At 43.1% G+C, this 23,438-nt stretch overlaps 1 protein-coding gene across 1 annotated transcript in view; it reads right to left on the minus strand.

Moving 5' to 3' along the window:
- Positions 1-205: 205 nt before the first annotated feature.
- The window catches only part of EHD4 (EH domain containing 4), a 68,806-nt gene continuing 45,573 nt past the window's right edge, over positions 206-23,438 (minus strand). The window contains exons 5-6 of the mRNA XM_073586644.1: positions 3,905-4,069; positions 206-3,324 (exon numbers count right to left, since the gene is read on the minus strand). Of these exons, the coding sequence (XP_073442745.1) occupies positions 2,788-3,324; positions 3,905-4,069 (702 nt within the window). The 3' untranslated portion in view covers positions 206-2,787. The remainder of the gene's footprint in view (positions 3,325-3,904; positions 4,070-23,438) is intronic.

Here is a 23,438-nt window from a genome sequence, read left to right on the forward strand (position 1 = left end):
GATAACACCTTATCCCAGCACATTCGGTCATCACTAGTGAGCACTCATCCAAGAAAATTAGTCTTGAGCACAAGCCCCAATAGGGATACACAGGTCATTAAGGTCATGACTTTTTAACCTGTGACTGTAGAGCCCCTTTTAAAAGAAAACGTGTTTTTTATATATTATATATATTTATTAATTATAAAAAAAAAATACTAGTGTGCAAGTTTCACTGATTTATTATAGGAACCAATGACTTGATATTGTCATTATGAATGCTAAAAGCAGTAATATATTAGAATTTATTATTCACCAATGGTCACTTTAGCCATACACAAAGTTACAGCTTCATACACTTTACTAACATTTATTATATGTAATTTAATCTCCTTTATACTAAAACAAGCTACATTTATAACCCATCAGAGAAGTATTCGAGCTGAATGCCAAGTCCAGAATGTAAGAAGCACCAGTCATATATACTTTAGATCCAGGATAAGTAACATACACGAGCCGGTCGGTTGCATCTATGGAGTGTTTTCCGGAAGTGCATGGAATATTGGAATATTTCCAAAGTGCAAAATATACTCTGCTTAAAAAAAATAAAATGTTATTTCATACAGTATAGATTAGAGTTCTAGGATATTATTCTGCAAATCTTTGTAAAAAAAAGACCGCCGAACTTCTCATCCCTCCATCTTTATTTAGCCTAGTGCAAGGCCACAATGCCATTTTATGAGAACAGTGTAAAAGGCGAACGTTGCGTTGCGTTTCTTCCGTAGAAAAACAGCATTTCCAGATCAGCCGCAGTAAATCAGTGATGCAAAGTATATATAAAAAAAAAAACGTAAGGCATTTCAGGTATGGAAATGACACAAACATCTACAAAGATTTATCAGAAGTAAAATATCACATTTGCTATGATCTACTGTGCGAGGGTGCACAAAATTTATTAAAGTAAAATACACAAATCTAATTCCAGTTCAAGTCAGGAAATTCCAGTTAAACGCTAGTTTCTGAAACAGCCGTCATCCCTGCAAAAAACATTACCCTTAAAATTTAGTCTCAATATTAAAAAACAAAAATTAAAAATCAGTTTTATACAATAATCTCCTTTTATGAGAAATCATTCTACTGTATAAGACAGCAAGAATAAAACAAACCAAAAAAACAACAAGCCCTTCTAGAAATCTACAATCATTTATACAGAAGAGGTGAAAACCCTACACAAATAGATCAGATTTAAGGTTCTGTTCACACCTGCATTTGGGACTCCGTTTTAAGCCTCGGTCTTAAAAAAAAATAAAATAAATAAAATAAAAAAAAATTCACAAAAATACCGACCAAGGTGACAGAAACCGGACAGATCCAAATGTAGACATTGGGAACAGCTGGGGTTTAAGGGCTTAGCACAGTTGTGATTAATTTTCGTATTTCAGCTCCTAGATATGGATATAAGGCAAATGGTGAACAGAGTCGGCAAAAAATGAACTCAATGCAAAGTGTAACATACCCCAAGTAAATGACAAGCAGGGTATACCTGGAGATTTCCATTGTATGTAGGAGGTCAGCACTAAAATGGACATCAGTGGTCTGCAAACCGTGATACTATGTGGACCTACAACTCACAATGTGGTTTTCTGAGCATGCTGCCGTTTGCAGACCAGTCTCTGTGAAAATAGCACTGCACTCAGGTGTCTTCAGAGTGTGGTCCTGTGTTTTGTACGGACCCACTGACAAGAATTAAGATTATCGAAGGCAAATTTTACATGTTACGATCTACAGTCATCTGCACTCATCACTGTTGACAGAGATGAGGATTTAAAACATGCTTACACTATTTCCGGGTGTAAAAAATGCATTGCAGTTAGATATGGGGGTCAGAGTTCTGATATCCCCACTGATCGCTCAGAACACTTACCTGATACGTGAAGCTCCTGCCTGAGCGTGCGTACAGAGACGCTCAATGGAAAGTGCCCCACACTGAGCACGCTCAGGCAGGACCAGCGCACATCGGACAAGTGGGTTGAGTGGTCTCAGATTCTGGACCTCCACAGATCTCCAGGGTGTTTCAGAAACCATTATAGAAAAACAAAATTCATAATAAAGTGTATTAACACTTTAAAGATTTTCAAAATGGTCACAAAGAAACCAGGGACCCAGAATGTTACAAAGAGGATATGAAGGGTTACATAAATTATATAAGATTGACCTGCCTGTAAATGGCTTTCTGAAGTGCGAGATACACTTGAAAGAGGATCTTTTTCTTGCTACATTCTTGTAAAAAAAACCCACATTGGGAATGCATCGTGTGAATACAGCCCACAAGAGCAGCGTATTATAGATAAAAGTTAGCACTTCTAAAACGCATATAATAAAAAATAGCATAAAAGAAAATTGTTGCATCATTGGCTGAAAAGAATAAGCCTGACCAGTGTATTAACAAGGAATGCGCTACTGAACACTTACCATTAAGTTTACTAAAGTCACATATAAACTGCAAGGCAATGCCAAAGATGACGCAAATTATGACAAAGAAGATTCTTGTACAAACTTGGTAATCATGGAAGATTCACAACACAAATCGTGATCTTGTAAAGCAAACATGTAAACTGAAAGTATTAATACAGCATACATATGGAATATTAAATTCTCTGGGCATAGAGTTAAAAGTAAAAAAATACACAATCTGTAAAAATGTTGAGACTAGGTTTTAATAGTATGTTAACCTCAATCCCCTGAGTCTTTCTATGCACAGGTCTTCTGACCGTCTCAGTGGACGTCCTATCCATAGGGCGAAGCTAATCACTCAGAGTCCTGGATTGGCTTCCTCTGAGAAGGTGGAACAAGATGGGGAGGTAGATCGTTGGGCAACTCATAGCCTTCAAGCTTAATCTTGATAAGATGCTTTGCCAAAGCAAATTCTTCCTCATCCAACATCCCATCCTTATCGTAATCTGCCAGTTTCCAGATTTTCCCTAAAACACTATTTGGCAGCTTGGAGTTCACCATCTCTTTTTTAGCGTTGACTCCAGAAATCTTGCCATTGATTGGAGACAATGTATAAAACAGCTCATCGTAAAGCGGTTTATCCTTCGCTACCACCCACTCGTCTTCACCAACGCCTTCACCAGCTCCTTCTCCATAACCTTGGCCAAAGGGGCCTTCCATGGTGCCTTCGAACGCTCCACCGTGGACCATCTGGGGTGGCATGCTGGTCTCTTCCTCTCGAATCATACTCATAAGAGGGGCAATTTTATTGGCCAGCATGTTGTCTACACCCTCAATTAGCTTAGGCTTCAGAGCGTGGAATTTCGAGAAGTCGTACATTTCCAGTTGTTGCTGAGAATACATAAAAATGACATATTGAATATTTCTGGATATTTAATTCATTAATTATATGTAGCTGCGCAAATATGGATTGCAATTATTTTAATTCTTGAATGGTCCCAATACAAGCCAAGTTGCAAAATCTTTTAAGACACATCAAATATCACTGCAAAATGCTAGCAGATATTTCCAAATAAACGAACACTGCAGCAAGACCTAATGTCTCATTTTCTTTTGTGGTGCTGATGCCCCCACTTCAACTAATGTGGACCACGAGTCCTTTCCTCAAGCATACTTTCTTCTTCATCTAGGTGTTTATAAGAAGTCACATGCACATACCCTTAAGGCCAGGGTCATACAGCGATTTTGGCCAGGAAATTGGAGATGAGACCAAAGTTCACTAAGTGCCATTGCTACACTGCAAGTCAATGGGGGTAACATTATAACCTGGATGGTAATGCAATTGCGACAAACCAGTTGGAAAAAGTCCAACCTCCTCAGATTATTTTTGAAATTTGCTTGTACTGCGGCATTGAATTAATCTTGGTTTGTCGCGGCCAAAGTCACCCCAGTCTTCTAAAGGAATCAGTACCTGCATTTTCTTGACCTCAGGAAAGTCCCCAGGTGAAATTTGATGTTCTCTCTGGATCTGCAAGAAGATTTCTGGCAACTTGCTTATTAACTCCTTCTTCTTGGTATCTTTCCCAAACATTGCAGGCATCTCTTTCTTCAGGTGACTTATGATGTAGGCGTGTACCTGCAAAATCAAGAATAAAAAAGGAGTTTTGCATGGTTCCATTACATTCTTTTATTAAACATGCATCCACAACCTACAGCCTGGGGGCACATGTGGTCCGCTATACAGTTCAGTGTGGCCTCCAAGCCATTGGGTCACATGTGTTCTTGTCTCTGCCTGATGGCTGCTTACAGTCTCCATTTCAAAAAAAAAAAAAAGGAGTGATGCAGGAAAGCAGGGTCAGATAAGGACCGATGGCGCCCTGTGTGGCAAGAACAGGGACCCTGTTTGTGTCAGAATGGTGGTCTCCTAGCCTGTTTCCAATAAGGAACCTTGGATGTGTGCAGCTACCAGAATCCTGGTTTTATTGGGAGCGGCAGACTTTTTGCAGATCATTTAAGTTAAATTGACGGGAGAATCGTGCATTGTCTTCACCTTTATGCAGTGTGAACAGAGGAGAAGACGACCACCATTGGCAATAGGTTTTTGGAATCACCACCTTAGACGTTTAGGGTACGTGCTTTCCATATGCCATAAACGTCTCAGATTGGAATAGATGTATAGTAAACGAGTTTCTTTGCATCATGCACGCGCACCGAAACGCATTCATGTTTCTGCTGTTGGATAACACATGGATGTAATGATGTTTTAACACTACAACAAGTTTTGATAAGTCAAGCGGGATCTATTTTCCTAGTATTGCTAATTCCACGATTGGCAGCAACACTGTTCTGTGCTCCGGATGAAAACAGCATTAAGTGAGCTGACTTCCTTCCTTTTTCCAGATGGTAATACCTTTATCAACCCTTGGGATTGCATCAGATTGACAATGTGGCTGCCAGACCAGAAAAGCTTGTGCATTCCTGGTGTGAAAGTTACCATTTCAGCTTTCTGCTTGCAGCCACTAGATCGGAGAATGTCACCAAGAAACAGACACTTGTGGTTATATCTCAATATCAGGGCGATCACCCGCAAAGCAAATGTCTCCATATCAGGGCGATCACCCGTGGAGCAAATGTCTCCGTATCAGGGCGATCACCCGCGGATTGTCTCCATATCAAGGTAATCACCAGCAAAGCAAATGTCTCCATATCAGGGCAATCACCCGCGGAGCAAATGTCTCCATATCAGGGCAATCACCTGTGGAGCAAATGTCTCTGCATCAGGGCGATCACCTGCGGAGTAAATGTCTCCATATCAAGGCAATCAGGGCTGTGGAGTCGGTGCTCATTTTGGTGGAGTCGGACTCGGTATAAAAAGGACCGACTCCTAAAATATATACGTTGGGTACAATAGTTCAATGCAGAATGTGCTGAATATTTTTTCACAGGAATTTGGGAAAGTTATGAAATGTCCTATAAATGGCTGTTCTATTCCTGATCTAAGGCTACATTCACACACAGCATTTTTGCTGCGTTTTTTGGGGATACGTTTTTCAGCTGCAAAAGCAGATCAGCTTTTTAAAAAACTGCATCACCTGAAAGGTTTTTGAGCTCATAATGTTTTCAATAGCAAAAGCAGATTAGAAAAACGCCACACAAACTGACATGCTCATTCAGCCCAAAAACAGATCCTCACAAAACAATGTGTCTGAATGTCATATCTTGAAACCCATTGACTTTGCTGGGGTGCCCAGAGTCACTGCATTTTACTGCAAAAACGGATCCGCAAAAACGCTGTGTGTGAATCATGGCCGTAGCCAGAGAGGGGCAGGGGGGGGCAGTTGCCCCCCCTAGAAGCAGGGGCACGCACCTATCAAAACTCACTTGTATGCTGCAGTGCTCCCGTCCTGCACCGGCTCCAGACTGCAGGGGGCTCTCTCCCCTCCTCTGTCCTGTCTTCTGCCGTCTTCACCAGAGAGAGGAGGGGGAGAGGAGTGCCTGCCCTGCACAGGATCTGATTCCTGGGCCCCGAGCTGGAGAAAGTTAGAAAGTTGTGCACACGCTGCAGCTGGCAATAAGAGATAGTCTGCAAGAGGGCCATGCTGGAAATCTGATTGGAAAAGTGAGGAAATTGGTTATTACCGCCAGAACCCTTAAAATTGATTCCATCTTGAAGAGACGTGATGGAAAAGGGGCAATTGTCGATCAAGCCACTCGGTGGGGAAGCACTTATTTGATGATTGAGCGATTGGTTGAACTAAAACCGTTTCTTATAGATATGGCGAAGCCTCAGGTAACCCTAAATGAAGGTCAATGGACACAGGTGGCTGAATTGAAGGAATTGCTTAATCACCCATTTACCGTGACTAAAAAATTACAAGCTGAGGATTTAATTCCTGGCATTATCATAAGGGAGTGGAAGAACTTGCAATTTTGCCTGTCCCAAAGAGGTTTAATCGCAGATGGCATTTCTGCTTCAATGAAATGGAGAGAGAGACAGCTATTGGAAAATAACATTTTTTCTGGCAGCTGTTTATGTGGACCCAAGTCATCGTATACTGCTTGATGATCAACAGCTTACTAAAGGAAAAGAAGCTCTGACTGAGGTAGCAGTTAGGATGAGTGGCCTACAGGAGGACTGCCAAGCGCAAGAGGACTTGGGTCCTGACAGTACTACTGCTGCCATATCTTCATCCTCATCAGATGAGGAGTTTGACCTTGACAAGTACAGTGGGGAAAAAAAGTATTTAGTCAGTCAGCAATAGTGCAAGTTCCACCACTTAAAAAGATGAGAGGCGTCTGTAATTTACATCATAGGTAGACCTCAACTATGGGAGACAAACTGAGAAAAAAAAAATCCAGAAAATCACATTGTCTGTTTTTGTTTCATTTTATTTGCATATTATGGTGGAAAATAAGTATTTGGTCAGAAACAAGCAATCAAGATTTCTGGCTCTCACAGACCTGTAACTTCTTCTTTAAGAGTCTCCTCTTTCCTCCACTCATTACCTGTAGTAATGGCACCTGTTTAAACTTGTTATCAGTATAAAAAGACACCTGTGCACACCCTCAAACAGACTGACTCCAAACTCCACTATGGTGAAGACCAAAGAGCTGTCAAAGGACACCAGAAACAAAATTGTAGCCCTGCACCAGGCTGGGAAGACTGAATCTGCAATAGCCAACCAGCTTGGAGTGAAGAAATCAACTGTGGGAGCAATAATTAGAAAATGGAAGACATACAAGACCATTGATAATCTCCCTCGATCTGGTGCTCCACGCAAAATCCCACCCCGTGGGGTCAGAATGATCACAAGAACGGTGAGCAAAAATCCCAGAACCACGCGGGGGGACCTAGTGAATGAACTGCAGAGAGCTGGGACCAATGTAACAAGGCCTACCATAAGTAACACACTACGCCACCATGGACTCAGATCCTGCAGTGCCAGACGTGTCCCACTGCTTAAGCCTGTACATGTCCGGGCCCGTCTGAAGTTTGCTAGAGAGCATTTGGATGATCCAGAGGAGTTTTGGGAGAATGTCCTATGGTCTGATGAAACCAAACTGGAACTGTTTGGTAGAAACACAACTTGTCGTGTTTGGAGGAAAAAGAATACTGAGTTGCATCCATCAAACACCATACCCTACTGTAAAGCATGGTGGTGGAAACATCATGCTTTGGGGCTGTTTCTCTGCAAAGGGGACAGGACGACTGATCCGGGTACATGAAAGAATGAATGGGGCCATGTTTCGTGAGATTTTGAGTGAAAACCTCCTTCCATCAGCAAGGGCATTGAATATGAAACGTGGCTGGGTCTTTCAACATGACAATGATCCAAAGCACACCGCCAGGGCAACGAAGGAGTGGCTTCGTAAGAAGCATTTCAAGGTCCTGGAGTGGCCTAGCCAGTCTCCAGATCTCAACCCTATAGAAAACCTTTGGAGGGAGTTGAAAGTCCGTGTTGCCAAGCGAAAAGCCAAAAACATCACTGCTCTAGAGGAGATCTGCATGGAGGAATGGGCCAACATACCAACAACAGTGTGTGGCAACCTTGTGAAGACTTACAGAAAACGTTTGACCTCTGTCATTGCCAACAAAGGATGCCAACAAAGGATATATCACAAAGTATTGAGATGAAATTTTGTTTCTGACCAAATACTTATTTTCCACCATAATATGCAAATAAAATGAAAAAAAAAAACAGACAATGTGATTTTCTGGATTTTTTTTTCTCAGTTTGTCTCCCATAGTTGAGGTCTACCTATGATGTAAATTACAGACGCCTCTCATCTTTTTAAGTGGTGGAACTTGCACTATTGCTGACTGACTAAATACTTTTTTTCCCCACTGTATTTGGATGACATGGAGCAGGCAAAGTGTTTCCACAAGGAAAAAGATTTCACTCTCTCTCCTATAGCAAGCAGATTGACCATATTTCAGCAAAATGTTTCACTTGCTCTCAAAGAAATAGAAAAATTCAACCGTTTATCAAAACTGACTGTGCATGAGGCAATTCCTTTATACCCGGAAATTGTTAGAGATGTTGCCCATGTGGTTACGGCTTTGCCTCCAACCCAAGTTAGTGTAGAGAGGTTGTTCTCTGGCCTTAAAATTATTAGGTCAGATTTGAGGTCATCTATGAAGGAGGATCTGATGGAGGCAATTCTATTTCTTAGAACAAATTCATAGACTGCACAAATGTTATTTGGTAGGTTTTTGTTGAAAACTGTTTTTGTTGCCACTTATATACACTCACTGGCCACTTTATTAGGTACACCTGTCCAACTGTGTGTTAAGACTTAATTTCTAATCAGCCAATCACATGGCGGCAACTCAGTGCATTTAGGCATGTAGACATGGTCAAGACAATCTCCTGCAGTTCAAACCAAGCATCAGTATGGGGAAGAAAGGTGATTTGAGTGCCTTTGAATGTGGCATGATTGTTGGTGCCAGAAGGGCTGGTCTGAGTATTTCAGAAACTGCTGATCTACTGGGATTTTCACGCACAACCATCTCTAGGGTTTACAGAGAATGGTCCGAAAAAGAAAAAAAATCCAGTGAGCGGCAGTTCTGTGGCCGGAAATGCCTTGTTGATGCCAGAGGTCAGAGGAGAATGGGCATACTGGTTCGAGCTGATAGAAAGGCAACAGTGACTCAAATTGCCACCCGTTACAACCAAGGTAGGCAGAAGAGCATCTCTGAACGCACAGTGCGTCGAACTTTGAGGCAGATGGGCTACAGCAGCAGAAGACCACACTGGGTACCACTCCTCTCAGCTAAGAACAGGAAACTGAGGCTACAATTTGCACAAGCTCATCGAAATTGGACAGTAGAAGATTGGAAAAACCTTGCCTGGTCTGATGAGTCTCGATTTCTGCTGCGACATTCGGATGGTAGGGTCAGAATTTGGCGTAAACAACATGAAAGCATGGATCCATCCAGCCTTGTATCAATGGTTCAGGCTGGTGGTGGTGGTGTCATGGTGTGGGGAATTTTTTCTTGGCACTCTTTGGGCCCCTTGGTACCAATTGAGCATCGTTGCAACGCCACAGCCTACCTGAGTATTGTTGCTGACCATGTCCATCCCTTTATGACCACAATGTACCCAACATCTGATGGCTACTTTCAGCAGGATAATGCGCCATGTCATAAAGCTCGAATCATCTCAGATTGGTTTCTTGAACATGACAATGAGTTCACTGTACTCAAATGGCCTCCTCAGTCACCAGATCTCAATCCAATAGAGCATCTTTGGGATGTGGTGGAACGGGAGATTCGCATCAGGGATGTGCAGCCGACAAATCTGCGCCAACTGTGTGATGCCATCATGTCAATATGGTCCAAAATCTCTGAGGAATGCTTCCAGCACCTTGTTGAATCTCTGCCACGAAGAATTGAGGCAGTTCTGAAGGCAAAAGGGGGTCCAACCCGTTACTAGCATGGTGTACCTAATAAAGTGGCCAGTGAGTGTAGATTACATAGTGATATATATATATATATATATATATATATATACACATACACACACACACATACACACACAGCATATGTAATCAATATTACATAGTGTATTACATATTTACAATTTATTACAGTTTTTTGTGTTCTAAAGTTGTATTCCAATAAATATATATTATGTTCTAAATATCTTGATTATCGTATCATAAAAATGATCAAATGTCTGATGCTCACATTGTACTAAAATAAATTTTTCACTTAAATATAAGCATTATATGTGGGAGTCTGAGTCGTGGAGTCGGAGTTGGAGTCGGTGTAAGGGAAATTGAGGAGTCGGCGTCGCAGGTTTGGCTTATCGACTCCACAGCCCTGAGGGCAATCACCTGCAGAGCAGTTATAAGGGGAAAAAAAGACATGCAATTTTACCGCAAATATGTGCCATTTTTCAAAGTATTGATAGTATTGATAGTTTTGCAGATACAAAGTTACATGCAAGACCATGCAGCCAATAACAATTTGATCACCTAAACATGCCCTGCACAATCCATCTAACCACAAAAAAATAAAAAAATAAAAATATTGAAAAAAAAATTTGTTCTATTAAGTGAGATAGGCAAGGAAGCAGGGGCACGGGGGGTAGTGACTAAAGGGGTTTTTACACATAGCGATATCGCTGACAATATCGCTAAAGCATCACCAATTTGGTGACTCAGCAGCGATATCGCTATGTGTGATACCTCCGACCGGCTCCCCCGCTGTCCATCGCTGATCGCGCAGCTCCATTTCTCGTCGGGCGCTTCCTGCTGGCGCCGACGAGCGACGCGTGCGGGAGGACGACAGGATCGCCACGTCTGAAAGGTAAGTATCGTCCGCTAGATCGCTGCTGCATCGCTGTGAGATCTGCCTGTTTGGCAGCTCACTAGCGACCATTTAGCGATGCACCAGCGATCCTGACCGGGTCGTATCGTTGTCGGGATTGCTGGTGCATCGCTAAATGTAAAGGGGCCTTAAAGGTGATAGAAAGTAGAAGACACTTTAAGGGGCTACTTATTAGCCGTATCTTCAAAACAGCATGTGAGAGCACCCTGAACAAGGTCAATGTTTGTTCTGGTAACAAGCAACAGACTGAGGATGATGACAGGGCTGTACAGGAAGTCTTCATTTACAATAGCAGGAGTACATAGCAGGAGTATTAGACAGCCTGTCTCACAAAAACAAGCCTGCAAAAGTTGCTGTGTCACGTGTACACGAAGGCCATGTTCACACGTCCAGTAATCACCAGTTAAAACGGATCACACAGCAATCTGTTGGCAAACACGCTGTGTAGAAACGACCTTATAGTCTGTAAAAAAAAAAAAAAAAAAAAGGTCTCTGCTGGATCTGTTTTTTTTATTTCTTTTTTTAACATTAAGTCTATGTAAAAGGATCCATTAATTATCCATCTGTTTTTCTTTCATTTGTAAAGCATCTGTTACAAATGGAAGAAACCGGATGGCTAATTAACAGATCCGTTTTTGATAGATTTCAATGTTAAAAAAGACGAATCAAGAAGAGATACGGTAGTTTTGTTTTTTTTTTTAAAAAAAAGGACTATAAAATTGTGTCTGCGCAGCGTTTTTGCCAGCATATTGCTGCTGGATCAGTTTTAACTGATGATTACTGGGCATGTGAACTTAGACTAAAATGATCTATGCAATTACATCCATCTGTCATAATGCGGTTCGCACTTACCAATATTTAGAGGGTTATCTCCATTTCAGACGGGAATCAGTCTGTCTGTCCTCTGAACACGGGAGATGGAAGACCAGAATCAGCTGAGAATGACTGATCTACACCGGGTCTGTAAATATCATTAAATTCTCAGTCGCTTCACCCCTAGGGGTCAGAGATGAAGTAGCCTACGTATCCATGGCTACGACCACTCAGTAACAGCTGGTTAGACAGCTCTTAGTGGTCGTAACCATGGATATTTAAGCTACTGCATGGCCTGCACATAGCAAATCTGAAGAATTGTACTAAATTTATAATTGGAGGCTGCTGCTGCTACTACATATTGAGATAGGATTTTATAGATGGGAACACCCCTTTAAAGTCTTGTTCACACGCTGCATATTTTCCTCAGAAAGAAAACAAAGCATTTCACATTACCAGCAAAGCAAATGAGATTTCTGACGTCTCATGCACACACTGATTTTTTTTTTCCTTGCAGATGAGGCCTAACAAAATATGATTTCCTAAATCTGCAGCATTTCAATTTTTTCAGCATTTTTTTCACCCAAATGGGAAAAAAACGAAAGTAAAAATGCCTTAAAAACACACGTATTTTAAGGCAGCTTTTTTCATGCCAACAATCTGGTTCTTTCTGCAGAAAAATCAGCTGCAAATACTCACGGTTTGCACATACCCTTACTGGGCGTCATTGGACCCGAGCATTAGAATTACCATGACATATGTATTTTGTGTGAAAATTCATGTATGGCGCTGTACGTTAGATTTACCATATTGTGACTGCTTTTGTGACATACTGGCTCTCCCAATGGTAATGGAAGTAAAAACCGAAATTTCAATTCTTGGAACTTGTAAAAAAAAAAAAACAACAAAAAAAAAAAAACACCAACATTAAATACCCATGTATTCTACATATACACATGGGTGTAACATGTGCGGTTGTCGTTCTTGCTCTGCTCCGGTCGTCTTGGTTGTGGTTTAAATTTAAATGTAAAAGGAATTATGCAACTGTGGAAAACTTTACCAACTAGTATGAGTAACTCATTTTATGAAAGCCTCAATGGACAAATACCTCAAGCTAAATGAAATTAAACCCCATTGTGCCATCTATTGTTCTTTGTACTTCCTTATATCTCCTTCCAACCATGAACAATGAAGATCACATATTTCCCTTTTCAGATCTCATCAGCACCTGTTGTCCTCATGAAGGTGAATGTCGTCAGCACCTGTTGTCCTCATGAAGGTGAATGTCAAAACCAACCATGAATTACGTAGGCATAAACAAACAACGAGCAAGTAACTCGGCACATCTACACGACTATCATGGGGGAATTAGTACTTACAGAAAGAAAAAGCAAATATCAAAACCATCTTTCAAAATTGCATTGATCAAGAAGGTACAAGACCAAGGGAAAAGAGGCAGCTAGATCTCATGTATGGGACCCACCACTTAGTAAAGATCTCGCAGAAGAGAGATACATTACCAAACTAAGCCCAGAAAGAACCTGGCATCATCTAGGGGACCGGAGACTGACAAAGCCAAAACACTGAGCTGTCAAAATGGTATGAAGCCTAGAGGGAACCCATCAATCGAGATGCTAGACCGGTATATTGTTTGTCTGTAAGAAGATAGACCAAGAACATAGTCACTGTGAAAGGCAAATTGTGCCTCTCCATTTATGCAGAAAATGACTGAAAAGAGGTCTAACCCTGCAATGGAAGACAGTCATACCAAATGAGGACCTGTAAGAGTCATTACATCCGATTTGAGTCTACTCGGGAAACGATCAGTCCGTGAGGAGCTAGCGTGGGTAAAGGAAAGAGCGTTTGAACGCAGAGAAGTCTGTCATCATTTTTATATAGCTGGGCAGAGAATCCCATTGGGCCACTAATAATTTTAGGAGAAGTCAGGTTATTATATAAAGTGAGTGTCAGCACAAAATGAATGTTCAAACCAAGTAGAGGCGTTTGGTGCACCCTTGGTGTGGCCAAACAGTTCACTGTTGCTTTTAATTGATCTTCTTCCAACCCCCTTTTTGATTGACATATCTGGCTTTGTAAAGCCAAAAAGAGGGCAGAGATGGAGGAAAAACAAGTAGTTGTGAAAGTGCACTGAACTGTTTGGCCACACTAGGGGTGCACAGTGCACCAGTGTTTAGTTTGAACAGAATGACCGTTAAAACCAAGTACATGCACTCGATGCACCATGGTGTGGCCAAACATTTAACCTGCTTGGTTTCCATCTATCTGCACCCTTCATGATGAAGCCAGAGCTCTGAAAGAAAAGTGGGGAGCATAGACATAACAGGAAAATAAGCAGGTGAGAGGGTAAACTGAAATGATTGGCCACAGCAAGGGTGCACAGAATGACTTCTGAAAAGGAGTCCCTTTAAATTTGAATCGTGTCCTGGAGGAACAGCCCCAAAAAGCATTGGACAACGTCCATGCAGTCAGATGAAAAATGTGTAGAACGTGCACTTTTATACCGTCATTGTAATGTAAAGAAAGCCAGCAAAATAAAGAAACATAGGACTCCATTGTCAAAGGTGGCTCCGCACTCTCAAAGTGGTATCCAGATGTAAACATGTCAAACAAATGCCAAAATGATAAGAAGGTAATAATAATAAATTTTATTTCTATAGCGCCGACATATTCCACAGCACTTTACATTTCGGAGGGGATTTGTACAGACAATAGACATTACAGCATAACAATAATCACATAGATTATAACAAATACCAAGAGGAATGAAGGCCCTGCTCGCAAGCTTACAGTCTATGAGGAAAGAGGTAGACACGAAAGGTGGGTGGTAACAGTTGCCCTGATTGTGTGGACCAGCCATAATGTTAAGTGTGTATCAGTACAGACACAGAGGGCTAATGGATGCATATAGCATGTGGGAACATGATGCGGGGAACCTGGTTATGGTAAAACTTTTGGCTGTGCCACACAGGGATAGATTAGGTTAATATGTTGAGGCGATAGGCCAGTCTGAATAAATGCGTTTTCAGGGCACGCTTAAAATTGTGGGGATTGGGGACTAACCGTATTGACCTGGGAAGTGCATTCCAATGAATTGGCGCAGCACGTGTAAAGTCTTGGAGACGGGAGTGGGAGGTTCTGATTATTGAGGATGCTAACCTCAGGTCATCAGCAGAACAGAGGGTGCGGGTAGGGTGGTATACTGAAACAAGGGAGGAGATGTAGGGTGGTGCTGGGCCATGGAGGGCTTTGTCGGTGAGGGTAATAAGTTTATACTGAATTCTGGAGTGGATGGGTAGCCAATGTTATGACTGGCACAAGGTAGAGGCATCGGGGTAACGATTGGTGAGGAATATTATCCTGGCTGCAGCATTCAAGACAGATTGGAGAGGGGAGAGTTTGGTAAGAGGGAGACCGATTAGAAGAGAGTTACAATAGTCGAGACGAGAATGAATAAGAGAAACAGTAAGAGTTTTTGCAGACTCAAAAGTAAGAAAAGGTCGAATTCTAGAAATGTTTTTGAGGTGCAGATGACAAGAGCGAGCCAGTGATCGAATGTGGGGGGCAAAGGAAAGCTCGGAATCAACCGCAAGACATCGGGCATGTTGCTGGGGAGTAATAGTGGAGCCACACACAGAAATGGCAATGTCGGGTATAGGTACATTAGTAGAGGGAGGAAACACAAGTTCAGTCTTTGACAGGTTCAGTTTCAGATATAGTGAGATATAATGCAGCCACCCCTTAGAGCATAATGCAGCTACCCCACAGAGTATAATGCAGCCACTCCACAGAATATAATGTAACCCCCCCCATAGAATATAATGCAGCCTCCCCTCATATAGTATAATGTAACCCCTCCACAGAATATATGGCAGCCCACTCATTGCAGCCCCCCATAGAATATAATGCAGCCCCTTATATAGTATAATGTAGCCCCGCCATAGAATACAATGTAGCCCTCTTCATATAGTATAATGCAGCCCCCATAGAATATAATGTAGCCCCCTCAAAGTATAATGAAGCCCCCATACAATATAATCTAGCCCCCACAGAATATAATGCAGCCCCCCCATAGAATACACTGTAGCCCCCTCAAGAGTATGATGCTATCACCCCCCATAGAAAATAATAAATATAATATAGCCCCCCATAGAATATACTGTAGCCCCCCATATTATATAACAGCCTCCTGGTGTGAATTCTCTTACTCCCTCTGGTGGTTACTGTGGGTTGTCTTCTCCCGGCGGGGCGGCAATCCCCAGGACTGGGCTTTTTCTCGGACACCTGGAGATCCTATTCTGGCTAATGTGGATGCGTTTTTCAAGCCCTGGGGTTGTTGTATGATGAACCTAATGCTATTGATCAAGCTGAGAAAACCTTATTGGCATTGAACCAGGGTCAGGATGCTGCAGAGTTATATTGTCAAAAATTCCGAAAGTGGGTGGTCCTTACTAAATGGAATGATGATGCCCTTGCAGCTCTTTCCGAAAGGTGTGGCAGAAACCGTAAAAGTTGTTATGGTGGGATTTCCTGTCCCCTCTGGTCTTGACTATGTCATTAGCCATTCAAATTGATCGACGTTTACGTGAAAGTAAAACTATGCGAGAGTTTGTGCTGCCTTTCGAACAAAATTCTGAACTCATGCAATGTGATAGGGTTTTGTCTAGGGCGCAACGTCAAGAGTTTAGAAGGCGTACTAAGTTGTGCTTCTTCTGTGGGGACGCCTCTCATACTATTTGTCTGCCCTAAACGAGAAAAACGTTTTGCTCACTCATTTGCGGTGGGCAGTGTACAGCCTAAGTTCCTTTTGGCGGTTACCTTGATCTGCTCCTTGTCCACATTTTACGCTAAGGCCTGTTTCACACATCAGTTTTTTCTGTCAGTCCAAATCCGGAAAACGGATCCGCAGGCAGACTGACATAAACGGGGGACAGCGGATCGGCGGATGTACGGATCCGCCGATGGTAAAAATTTAAAGGAACCGCGGCAGGAAAAAAATAAAATTAATAGCGGTCCTCGCGCGCGGCGGGAGATCGCGCGGCGGGGCTGGAGATCGCGCGGCCCTCGCGCGATCAGAGATGGGGGTTGGAGATCCCATCGCGTGAGAGGAAAGGAGGTTGCAGGTAAGGAGAGACAGAGAGAGAGAGATGAATTTTCAACCAGGAGCGAGACTTTTCGGGGTTAAAAGGCAAAAATGCGGATCCGGACTGCAAAAAAAGTTGGATGGTCCGTTCGGTGATCTCTGCGGACAAAATTTTGGCGGATCCGCAGAAATACGGATTCAACGGACAGTCATCAGTCAAAATCCGCCAATAATGAAAGTCTATGGGGAAAAAAACGGATCCGCAAGGAAAATTGGCGGATCCGTTTTTTTCACAAAACGGCAGATCTTAACTGATTGTGAAAAACTGAAGTGTGAAACAGGCCTAAGGCTTTTGTTGATTCAGGAGCAGCTCTGATGGATTTTGACTTTGCCAAACGTTGAGGTTTTCCCATGGTGCCCCTGAGGACCCCTATTCCTTTGAGGGGTATTGATGCTACTCCTTTGGCGGAGACTAAACCCCAGTTTTGGACCCAGGTGATAATGCGGGTCGCCCCGGACCACCAATGGAATTGTAAATTTTTGGTGTTGCACAATTAACATATTATTATTGTTCTGGGTTTTCCTTGGTTGCAAACCCATAATCCAGTTTTGGATTGGAAATCTGGGTCTGTGGTGAGTTGGGTTGTCAATGTGTTCTTAGTGACACTCCTGTTTTTTGCCACCTCTCCCCACTCTCATGATGTTCCTGACTATTTGGCTGATTTTTCTGATGTATTTAGTGAGAGTAAGGCTTCTTTCACACTTGCTTTTTTGCGCTGCGTGCGCAGTGCAAACGCACATAAACGCATCATGCGTTTGTATGCGTTTTTTTGTGATTTTGCGCATGTTTTTTTTAAAAAAAAAAACCACATGCTTTTTTTGCGCTGACGTGCGCATTACCATGCAAAAAACGCAAGTGTGAAACCAGCCTAAGTTCGCGTCTTTGCCTCCTCATAGGAGTTATGACTGCGCAACTGAGTAAATGCCCAGTTGTAAATTTCCCAAGGGTCGGCTTTTCAACTTATCGGTACCTGAACATGATGCTATGCGATCTTATATCAAGGAGTCATTGGAGAAGGGTCACATCAGACCATCCTCTTCACCTTTAGGTGCTGGGTTGTTTTTTTTTGTGGCCAAGAAAGATGGCTCATTAAGGCCTTGTATTGACTATCGTTCCCTTAACAAAATCACTGTTAAATATCAGTACCCGTTACCCCTGATTTCTGATTTATTTTATTTGAGTTAAAAGTGCTTGTTGGTTTACCAAACGTGACCTCACAGGGGCGTATAATCTTATTCGCATCAAGCACGGGGATGAATGGAAGACGGCGTTTAATACTCCAGGGGGACATTTTGAGTACCTGGTGATGCCTTTTGGACTCACTAATGCCCCTTCCGTCTTCCAATCTTTTATGAACGATATTTTGATTTTTTTCCAGTGATTGGGATTCTCATGTGGAACATGTCCGGACTGTGTTCCGGATTTTGAGGGAAAATACTCTGCAAGTTAAGGGATCGAAATGTCACTCTGGTGTACAGAGGATTTCGTTTTTGGGATTCACTTTGTCCCCGTCTGCTATTGAAATGGACCCGGCCAAGGTTCAGGCCATTTACGATTGGGTTCAACCCACTTCTCTGAAGGCTCTCCAGAAGTTTTTGGGTTTTGCTAATTTCTACCGTAAATTTATAAGTCATTTTTCTGGTATTGTTAAACCACTGACGGATTTGACCAAAAAGGGCGCTGATGTGGTGAATTGGTCTCCAGAGGCAGTCTCGGCATTTCAGGAGCTTAAGCGGAGATTCACTTCTACTCCGGTTCTACGGCAACCTGATGTTTCACTCCCATTTCAGGTGAGATAGATGCTTCTGAGATTGGTGCAGGAGCAGTTTTGTCCCAAAAAGATCCGGTGACCTCTAAGATTAATTCCTGTGCCTTCTTTTCTCGAAAATTTTCCCCATTTGAACGTAACTATGACGTGGGGAATCGAGAATTATTGGCCATGAAGTGGGCATTTGAAGAGTGGAGACATTGGTTGGAGGGAGCTAGACATCAAGTTGTGGTCCTCATCGACCACAAGAATTTGATTTATCTTGAATTAGCCAAGCGCTTGAATCCTAGACCGGGTAGGTGGGCCTTGTTTTTCACACGTTTTAATTTTGTGGTCTCCTTTCTTCCGGGCACTAATAATGTTAAGACGGACACCCTTTCTAGGAGTTTCTTTGCAGATTCTCTTGATGTGACCGAGCCTACTACCATTCTAAATGAGGGTGTAGTTTTTTTCGCCACCTCACCCGATTTGAGATGTGCCCTGGAGGAATTTCAGGAGGATAAACCTGAACGATGCCCTATGGGAAAATTATATGTCCCTGACCAGTGGAGGAGAAGAGTAATGTCTGAAATTCATTGCTCCGTGTTAGCTGGTCATCCAGATATTTTTAGTACCAAAGATTTGGTGAATCGGTCTTTATGGTGGCCCGCCTTATCTCGTGATGTCAGGAATTTTGTGCAGTCCTGTGGGACTTGTTCTCGGTCCAAGCCCTGTTCTCGTTCTAGTGGTTTGTTGATGCCCCTGCCGGTGCCCAGGAGGCCATGGACCCATATCTCAATGGATTTTATTGCTGATCTCCCTGTCTCTCAGAGAATGACTTATCTGGGTGATCTGTGAAAGGTTTTCTAAAATGGTCCATCTTGTACCACTCCCAAAATTGCCATCTTCTTCTGAGTTGGTGCCCTTGTTTTTACAACAGGTGGTTCGTTTGCACGGGATTCCTGAGAACATTGTGTCGGACAGAGGAGTCCAGTTTGTTTCCAGATTTTGGAGAGCTTTTTGTTCCAAACTGGAAATTCAGTTATCTTTCTCCTCTGCACTTCATCCTCAGACCAATGGGCAGACTGAGAGAACAAACCAGACTTTGGAATCCTATTTGAGATGTTTCATACCTGCTGATCAAGTTGACTGGGTCTCATCTTTGACCTTGACCCAACTCGTGCTTAACAATAGGGCTAGTTCTGCCACTTTGATGTCTTTTTTTTTCTGTAACGTTGAGTTTCATCCCCGATTTTCTTTAATCATAGAATCGTAGAGTTGGAAGGGACCACCTGGGCCATCTGGTCCAACCCCCTGCTCAAAGCAGGATTCGCTAAATCATCCCAGTCAGATGTCTGTCCAGCCTCTGTTTGAAGACATCCATTGAAGGAGAACTCACCACTTCTCGTGGCAGCTTGTTCCACTCATTGATCACTCTGTCAAAAAGTTTTTTCTAATATCTAATCTGTGTCTCCTCCCATTCAGTTTCATCCCATTGCTTCTAGTCTTTCCTTGTGCAAATGAGAATAAAGATGATCCTTCTACAATGTGACAGCCCTTGAGATATTTGTAGACAGCTATTAAGTCTCCTCTCAGTCTTCTCTTTTGCAAACTAAACAATCCCAAATCCTGCAACCTTTCCTCATAAGACAGGGTTTGCAGACCGGTCACCATTCTGGTTGCTCTTTTCTGAACTTGCTCCAGTTTAGGGCAGGTGGAAGCTTCGGCCTGCCCAAGTGTGGATTCTGTGGTAGAGAGAATGCAGCAGATTTGGGACCAAGTAGTGGATAAGTTGTCCCACTCTCAGGAAAAGGCCCAACGGTTTTCCAACCAGCATAGGACCATTGGTCCCCGGTTTAAAGTGGGTGATATGGTTTGGTTGTCCTCAAAAAATATTCCTATGAAGGTTGCATCTCCAAAATTCAAGCCAAGGTTCATTGGACCTTATAAGATTTTGGAAATCCTTAACCCCGTTTCTTTCCGTTTGGCTCTTCCAGTTACATTTAAGATACTTAACGTTTTTCATAAATCTTTGTTGAAAAGGTTTGTGGAGCCAGTGGTTCCCATGGCGGCGCCCCCTGACCCTGTGTTGGTTGAAGGTAATTTGGAGTATGAGGTAGAGAAGATATTGGATTCTCGTCTGGCTAGACGGAGACTCCAGTACTTGGTTAAGTGGAAAGGTTATGGCCAGGAGGATTAATCTTGGGTCTCTGCTTCTGACATTCATGCCGAGAGATTGGTTCGTGCTTTTCCCCCAGGCCCATCCTGATCGGTCTGGTGGCGTGGATGAGGGTTTGGTGACCCCTCCCCTCAAGGGGGGGTACTGTTGTGAATTCTCTTACTTTTGAGTCGGGGCTCACTCTGGTGGTTACTGTGGGTAGTGGAGCTGGCTGGATTGACAGAAGTCTGCCACCTGACGACGATGATTGGAAATCTGGGGTTACTGACTGGGAGTATTTAAGTGAGCAGGCTTCCCTCAGTTGCTGCTGGTGATTTGTTTCTTCCTGTGCATTTGGAGGTCTGCTGTCTCCTGCCTGATCCTGCAGTTTTCAGTTAAGTGATTCTTTTGCTAATCCTTTGTATCTGATCTGGTTTTGCCTTTTTCTGCTTTGCTGTGAGGGTTCAGCGTGCTCCCTGCTGGGACAGTGCTGGATTCCGCTCTATATGTCACAGCTTGTGTCAGTTTGTTCAGTCCCCTGTTATAATTAGTCCCTTTTGCTTTGCTGCCAGTTCACACCAGAATGCTGATATAGTGGGGGAGATGTCGTGAGACCTCAGTGTTTTTTGTACATCAGTCGTGTTGGATTTTTTAGGGTTTTTGTGTGAATGCAGACAGTGTCTTTCCTGTCCTATCCTGTCTAGACAATTTGGCCCCCATCATTTGCTCAGTCTATTTTCTACCTGTGTTTGTGCCTCATCTTGTCTCACTGACAATATATGTTTGGGGCTATCTATTCCTTTGGGGTTCTAGTCCAGGGCAGTTTAGATTTAACCTTTCTTGCTTTAGGCTTAGTTAGCTCTCCGGCTGTGCCGAGGCGTCTAGGGCATCGTAGGTACGCCCCACGGCTATTGCTAGCTGTGTTGTTAGGATTAGGGGTCTGCAATCAGCTAAGTTACCAACCTTTCTGGTTTCCTGGTGGCCTAGCCTATTCCTGCCATCATCCTCGGTGACCAGTTCATAACAGCCTCCCCCATAGAATATAATGTAAAATGTAACCCCCATGGTATATACAGCCCAGCCCCCCATGGTATATATAGCCCAGCACTACATGGTATATATAGCCCAGCACCACATGGTGCCGCTAGCTGGGGGCACCTAGGCAGCTGCTAACCTTATTAACATTAGCTATACTCCATCTCCCTCTTAATTGTGCACTCTGGAATCCACGATTTGCATGCAATAAGCTTCCTTACTTGCAGAACTACTTTCTGAACTACCTTCTTAATCTTTTGGCCTTCACTGAAACCTGGATTCAGGATTCTGACACTGTCTCCAGTGTTGTTATTTCTCACATTCCCAGAGACCAGCAAACAGACTACCGTCCTCCAGGCTCACCCACCAACTTCCTTGACCACTTTTCTGCTTGGCTGCCACACTTCATGCCCTCAAAATTACAAACCCTTATCCTGGGAGACTAACATCCCCAATAAACAGACCCCTCTACCAATCTGCATCCCAGCTTCTACCTCTAGCCACTTCTCTCGGCATCTCACAGCTTACAACCTCTGAAACGCACAATACCGGTAACATCCTTGATCTGGTCTTTGTCCGGCTCTGTTCAATCTCCTACCTAGATAACTTCTTCCATTCTCTGACCACAGTATCTCTTTCACACTCACTCTCTCCTAGATCAAACACAATCCAGCTTCCGCCCCTTACGTTCGACAGAAACTGCACTCAAAGTGACCAACGTCCTTCTGATAGCAAAATGTAATGGTGACCACTCTCTGCTCATTCTTCTCGACCCCTCTGCAGCTTTCGACACTGTTGACCACCATCTCCTACTCGTTTTGCTCCAATCTATAGGCATAAAGGACACTGCTCTCTCCTAGTTCTCTTCCTATCTTTCTGACTGGTCCTTCAGTGTATCGTTAGCTGGCTTCACTGCGTCTCCTCTTCCTCACACTGTTGGGGTCCCTTCAGGACTCAGTGCTTGGCCCTTCTCTTCTCTCTCTACACGGCCCCAATTGGACGGACCATGTGCAGATTTGGCTTTCAGTACCATCTTTATGCTGATGACACAACTATATACGTCATCCCCTGACCTTACCCCCGCTGTACTACAGAAAGCCAGTGACTGTCTGTCCGCAGTCTCCAACATCATGTCCGCTCTCTATCTGAAACTCAACCTTTCCAAAATTGAACTTCTTCTGCTCCTGCAGTCTACTAACCTCCCTAAATCTGACATTTCTCTCTGTGAGGGGCACCATAACAACACCCCGGCAGCAGGCACGATGTCTAGCTGTTACGTTTGACACCAATCTCTTCTTCACCTCCCATATACAATCTCTGTTGCCGCTTACACCTAAAGAACATCTCTAGAATCTGTCGATTTCTCACCATGGAAACAGCAAAAACACTCACTGTTGCCCTGATCCACTACTGCCTGGACTACTGCAATTCTCTTAATTGGCCAGCCCCTCACTCGACTTTCCCCTCTCCAGTCCATCCTTAAGGCAGCAGCCAGGGTCATCTATCTGGATAATCGGTACTCTGACATGTCTGCTCTGTGCAAGTCAATGCACTGGCTGCCCATTCATTACAAGATCCAATTTAAAGGGAACCTGTCAGCAGGATTGTGCATAGTAACCTACAGTGTCAGGTCAGCGCCGTTATACTGAATACAATGATACCTTGGTTGATGAAATCCATCTCGTGGCTGTTTTTTAATCTTTATTTTCAGTTTTATGTTAATGAGATTCTCACGCCCTAAGGCGGGGTTGGGGT

The sequence above is a fragment of the Dendrobates tinctorius genome, unplaced genomic scaffold, assembly GCF_039654945.1.
Source record: "Dendrobates tinctorius isolate UK_male_01 unplaced genomic scaffold, ASM3965494v1 ptg000010l, whole genome shotgun sequence".
In the NCBI taxonomy this organism is placed as follows: domain Eukaryota; kingdom Metazoa; phylum Chordata; class Amphibia; order Anura; family Dendrobatidae; genus Dendrobates; species Dendrobates tinctorius.